Source organism: Passer domesticus, unplaced genomic scaffold, assembly GCF_036417665.1.
Source record: "Passer domesticus isolate bPasDom1 unplaced genomic scaffold, bPasDom1.hap1 HAP1_SCAFFOLD_139, whole genome shotgun sequence".
Lineage (NCBI taxonomy): Eukaryota > Metazoa > Chordata > Aves > Passeriformes > Passeridae > Passer > Passer domesticus.
In genome coordinates, this window is record NW_026989930.1 from 43,106 (window position 1) to 49,235 (window position 6,130).

Sequence of the window (6,130 nt, forward strand, 5' to 3'; positions counted from 1 at the left end):
AAATTCGGGACCACCCACCCAAAATTGGGGACCCCCGACCCAAAATTGGGGACCCCCCAGACTGGAACTGGGGACCCCCAGCCCCAAATTCCCACCCAAAATTGGGGAACCCCCACCCAAATTGGGGACCCCCACTCAGAATTAGGGATCCCCGCCCCCAAATTAGGGACTCCCAACCCGAAATTCGGGTGCTTCTCTGAGGATTTTGGGGTCCCTGTCAGGATCTCAAGGTCCCTGTCAGGATTTTGGGGTCCCTCTGTGGTTTTTGGGGTCAGTTTTTTCAGGGTCCCTGTCAGGATCTGGGGTTCTCTGTCAGGATTGGGGGTCCCACTCAGGATTTTGGGGTCCCTCTGTGGTTTTTGGGGTTTTTTTTGGGGTCCCTCTGTGTTTTGGGGGTCCCTCTCAGGATTTCGGGGTCCCTCTGTGGTTTTTGGGGTCAGTTTTTTCGGGGTCCCCTGTCAGGATTGGGGGTCCCCGTCAGGATTTCGGGGTCCCTCTCAGGTTTCAGGGTCCCTCTATGTTTTTGGGGTCAGTTTTTTTGGGTCCCTGTGTGTTTTTGGGGTCCCCCTCAGGGTTTTTGGGGTCCCCCTCAGGGTTTTTGGGGTCAGTTTTTTCGGGGTCCCTTGTCAGGATCTGGGGGTCCCTCTCAGGATTTCGGGGTCCCTCTCAGGTTTCAGGGTCCCTCTGTGTTTTTGGGGTCAGTTTTTTTTGGGGTCCCTGTGTGTTTTTGGGGTCCCCCTCAGGGTTTTTGGGGTCCCCCTCAGGGTTTTTGGGGTCAGTTTTTTTGGGTCCCTGTGTGTTTTTGGGGTCCCCCTCAGGGGTTTTGGGGTCAGTTTTTTCAGGGTCCCCTGTCAGGATTGGGGGTCCCCGTCAGGATTTCGGGGTCCCTCTCAGGTTTCAGGGTCCCTTTATGTTTTTGGGGTCAGTTTTTTTGGGGTCCCTGTGTGTTTTTGGGGTCCCCCTCAGGGTTTTTGGGGTCCCCCTCAGGGTTTTTGGGGTCAGTTTTTTCAAGGTCCCTGTCAGGATCTGGGGGTCCCCGTCAGGATTTCGGGGTCCCTCTCAGGTTTCAGGGTCCCTCTATGTTTTTGGGGTCAGTTTTTTTGGGGTCCCTGTGTGTTTTTGGGGTCCCCCCTCAGGGTTTTTGGGGTCCCCCTCAGGGTTTTTGGGGTCAGTTTTTTTGGGGTCCCTTGTCAGGATCTGGGGGTCCCTCTCAGGATTTCGGGGTCCCTCTCAGGTTTCAGGGTCCCTCTGTGTTTTTCAGGTCAGTTTTTTCGGGGTCCCTGTGTGTTTTTGGGATCAGTTTTTTCGGGGTCCCTCTGTGTTTTGGGGGTCCCTCTCAGGAATTGGGGGTCCCTTCTGTGGTTTTTGGGGTCAGTTTTTTTCGGGGTCCCTGTGTGTTTTTGGGGTGCCCCTGTGTGTTTTCGGGGTACCTCTCGCAGGTGCGGCACTCGCAGCCGCGGTTGCCCTCTCCGAAGAAGCCGTCGCCATAGAAACAGGTGATTTCTGCCCGGGGGGGGATGTCCCGCAGCGCCTGCACCCGCGCCCCGCCCGGCGCCGACACGAACTGCGCCCCAAAACGGGCAGGGAGACCCCAAAAATGGGAGAGACACGGTGAGAGCCCCCCAAAATGGGAACCCAAAAACGGGACAGTGAGACCCCCCTCAAAATGGGAACCGAAAATGGGACAGTGAGACCCCAAAATGGGAACCCAGAATAGGAGAGACACGGTGAGCCCCAAAAACAGGACAGTGAGACCCTAAAATGGGACCCAAAAATGGGACAGTGAAACCCCAAAATGGGAGAGACACGGTGAGACCCCAAAATGGGAGAGACGATGAAACCCCCCAAAATGGGAACCCAAAACGGGACGGTGAGACCCCCAAATGGGACCCAAAATGGGACACAGTGAGACCCCAAAATGGGACCCAAAACGGGACGGTGAGACCCCAAAATGGGAACCCAGAAAAAGGAGAGCGACACGGTGAGACCCAAAAACAGGAACCCAAAATGGGAGAGAGACAGTGAGCCCCAAAAACGGGAGAGACACGGTGAGACCCCAAAATGGGAACCCCAAAACAAAAGAGATGGTGAGACCCCCAAAATGGCAACCCAAAAACAGAAGAAAGACCCTTCCCCCTTAAAATTTCCCCTATTTTCTCTTACATTTCCTCCACTTTCCCCTCACATTTCCCGCCCTTTTTCCCCTCACGTTTCCCTCCATTTTCCCCTCACATTTCCTTCCCTTTTCCCCTCACATTTCTCTCCTTTTCCTCCTCACATTTCCACTCTTTTCCCCTCACATTTCTGCCCTTTTCTCCCCTCACATTCCCCTCCTTTTCTCCTCTCACGTTTCCCACCATTTTCCTCACATTTCTCTCTTTCCCCCTCACGTTTCCCTCCATTTTCCCCTCACGTTTCCCGCCCTTTTCTCCTCTCACACCTCCCGCCATTTTCCCCCCACATTTCCCACCATTTTCCCCTCACATTTCTCTCCGTTTTCCCCTCACGTTTCCCCACTTTCTTCCTCACATTTCCCCCATTTTCCCCTCACATTTCCCCGCTTTCCCCCTTACATTTTCCCCTCGCATTTCCCGCCCTTTTCTCCCCTCACACCTTCCGCCATTTTCCCCTCACATTTCTCTCCGTTTTCCCCTCAACATTTCCCACTCTTTTCTCCCCTCACATTTCCCCATTTTCCCCTCACATTTCCCTCCATTTCCCCCTCACATTTCCCTCCATTTTCCCCTCACGTCTCCCGCCCTTTTCTCCCCTCACACCTCCCGCCATTTTCCCCTCACATTTCTCTCCCTTTCCCCCTCACATTTCTCTTTCCCTCTCACATTTCCCTCCATTTCCCCTCACGTTTCCCTCCACTTTCCCCTCACGTTTCCCTGCTTTCCCCCTTACATTTCCCCCTCATGTTTCCCTCCATTTCCCCCTCACGTTTCCCGCCCTTTTCTCCCCTCACACCTCCCGCCATTTTCCCCTCACATTCCCCACCACCTTCCCTCACACCCCCCACCCCAAACCCCACCCCAAACCCAAATTTTCCGACCCCAAAACCCACCAAAACCCCCCCAAAACCCTGCGCAAGCTCACCCTGCAGTTTGGCCGACAATCTGAGGACGACAACAGCACCATCAGCGCCGCTCCAGGCCCAGGTGGGGCCTGAGGGCGCTCGGGGCCGCTCCGGGGTGCGGGGGGTCCCGGGACAGGTTCTTTTGGGTTCTGGGCGAATTCTGGGGTCCCACCGTGGTTGATGAAGGCAGCGGGCCCCAGCCAGAGCTGGGTTCTCCTGCGGCGGGTGGAGTACATGAGGCTGAAGTCGTTGTCGCCCGCCCGCAGCAGCGCCCGGTCCGAGCCCCGCAGCTCCACGCCGCAGCCGCCCAGCAGCTCCAGCGTCTCGTGCTTGTGCCTGGAGAGCCAAAAAACAGTAAAACCACCACATTTTTGTGTGAATTTTTAAATTTAGAGGGTTTTGGGAACGTTGTAAATGTAGGTTTTAGGGATGGTGGAACTATAGTTAGAGTTAAGCAGCAGCTCCACGCCGCAGCCGCCCAGCAGCTCCAGCGGCTCGTGCTTGTGCCTGGAAAGCCGAAAAAGAAAAAAAACCAATTTTTGTGGGGATTCTTAAAGTTTAGAGTGTTTGGGCAAGCCATAAAAGATAAATTTTAGAGGTAATAGAATTAGAGTTAAGCAGCAGCTCCACGCCGCAGCCGCCCAGCAGCTCCAGCGTCTCGTGCTTGTGCCTGCCCAGCCAAAAAAACACAGATTTTGGGGATTTTAGGATGGTTTTTGGGGATTTTAGGATGTTTTTTTGGGTTTTTGGGCCCCCCAGGCTCACCAGGTGCGCGTGGCCACCACCCTGGCGCCGTTGGTGTCGCGGCTGTAGCGCGTGCAGGGCTTTGGGCTGGTTTTGGGGATTTTGTTACTTTTGGGGGTTTCAGGGTGGTTTTTATGGATTCCAGGCTGTTTTTTGGGTTGGCTTTCCAGGATTTTGGTCCCCCCAGGCTCACCAGGTGCGCGTGGCCACCACCCTGGCGCCGTTGGCGTCGCGGCTGTAGCGCGTGCAGCGCTTTGGGCTGGTTTTTGGGGATTTCAGGGTGGTTTCTTGCAGTGTTTTTTGGGGGTTTAGTGTTTTTAGGGATTCCAGCGCTATTTTTGGGGTGGTTTTTCAGGATTTTGGTCCCCCCAGGCTCACCAGGTGCGCGTGGCCACCACCCTGGCGCCGTTGGTGTCGCAGCTGTAGCGCGTGCAGGGCTTTGGGCTGGTTTTGGGGGTTTTGTTACTTTTGGGTGTTTCAGGGTGGTTTTTAGGGATTCCAGGCTGTTTTTTGGGGTGGTTTTTGGGGTGCCCAGGCTCACCAGGTGCGGGTGGCCACCACCCTGGCGCCGTTGGTGTCGCGGCTGTAGCGCGTGCAGGGCTTTGGGCTGGTTTTTGGGGTTTTGGTGTTTTTGGGGGTTTCAGGGTGGTTTTTGGGGTGGTTTTTCAGGATTTCGGGGTGCCCAGGCTCACCAGGTGCGCGTGGCCACCACCCTGGCGCCGTTGGTGTCGCGGCTGTAGCGCGTGCAGGGCTTTGGGCTGGTTTTGGGGGTTTTGTTACTTTTGGGGGTTTCAGGGTGGTTTTTAGGGATTCCAGGGTTATTTTTGGGGTGGTTTTTGGGGTGCCCAGGCTCACCAGGTGCGCGTGGCCACCACCCTGGCGCCGTTGGTGTCGCGGCTGTAGCGCGTGCAGCGCTGGATGCTGAAGCCGCTCTCGGGCAGCAGCGTCCGCAGGTACCGGAACACCTGGGGGGGACACATGGGGGGCTCGGGACCCCCACAGGCCCTCCCCGACCCCCCAGAGACCCCCAGAACCCTTCCCTGTGCCCCACAGACCCAAAGAGACCCCCAAAATCCCTCCCTGTGCCCCACAGACCCCTCTATATCCCCCACAGGGATCCCCAAAGACACCCCCAGACCCCTCCCTGTGCATCCCTCACCCCCCCAGCCCCACCAGGGACCACCCAAACCCCCCCAGGAGCCTCCCAGGGAGCCCCCAGACCCCCTCAGGGACCACCAAACCCTCCCAGGGACCCCTAAAAGCCCCCAGAGAGCCCTCAACCCCACCCCAGGGAGCCCCCAAACCCCTCCAGGGATCCCCAAACCCCCCCTGGGGACCCCCGAAACCCCTCAAGCCCCCCCCCCAAACCCCCTCAGGTACCCCCAAAACACCATTTAACACTACCCAGGACCCCCAAAACCCCCCTTAGCCCCCTCCAGGGATCCCCAAACCCCCCTGGGGACCCCCGAAACCCCCTCAAGCCCCCCCCCAAACCCCCTCAGGGATCCCCAAGCCCCCCCAGGGATCCCCCAAACCCCCTCAGGGACCCCCCAAACCCCCCCAGGGACCCCCAAACCCTCTCAGGGACCCCCCCAAACCCCCCCAGGGATCCCCCAAACCCTCTCAGGGACCCCCCAAACCCCCCCAGGGATCCCCAAACCCCCCCAGGACCCCCCCCAAGCCCCCCAGGGACCCCCCAAACCCCCCCAGGGATCCCCAAACCCCCCCAGGACCCCCCCCAAGCCCCCCAGGGACCCCCCAAACCCCCCCAGGGAGGCCCCAAACCCCCCCAGGACCCCCCCAAGCCCCCCAGGGACCCCGTACGTGGCTCTTGAGCGCGGCGCGCTGCGCGGGGCGGCGCTGGCGGAAGAAGGCGGGGCCCAGGCCGCGCTCAGCGTGCGCCAGGCCGCCTCCAGGTCCCGGCGCTGCCGGAACGCCGCGATGGCCGCGCGCAGCTGCGCCCGGCGCCGCAGGGCTGGCAGGGGGCTGGGGAACCAGAGAACATTGGTACAGGGACAGGGACACAGGGATGGGGACAGGGGAACGCCGCAGGGCTGGCAGGGGACTGGGGACAAGAATGGGGACAGCATTGGGACAGGGACACAGGGACACAGGGACAGGGCACACAGGGACACAGGGACAGGGACGGGAACGCCGCGATGGCCGCGCGCAGCTGCGCCCGGCGCCGCAGGGCTGGCAGGGGACTGGGGACACAACGGGGACAGTGGGACATTGGGACAGGGACACAGGGACAGGGATGGGACAGGGACAGGAGGAACGGGAGAGCATCAGTACCGGAACCGGGAC

The 6,130-nt window shown here is 59.1% G+C and overlaps 1 protein-coding gene across 1 annotated transcript in view; it reads right to left on the reverse strand.

Annotated features, from left to right (window-relative positions):
* Positions 1 to 5,809, reverse strand: part of POLD1 (DNA polymerase delta 1, catalytic subunit) — a gene marked incomplete at its 5' end in the record, with an annotated part of 45,753 nt that extends 39,944 nt beyond the window's left edge. Inside the window, 5 exon segments of the mRNA XM_064406115.1 lie at positions 1,381 to 1,564; positions 3,100 to 3,119; positions 3,252 to 3,415; positions 4,679 to 4,788; positions 5,648 to 5,809. Of these exon segments, the coding sequence (XP_064262185.1) occupies positions 1,381 to 1,564; positions 3,100 to 3,119; positions 3,252 to 3,415; positions 4,679 to 4,788; positions 5,648 to 5,809 (640 nt within the window).
* Positions 5,810 to 6,130: the final 321 nt, after the last annotated feature.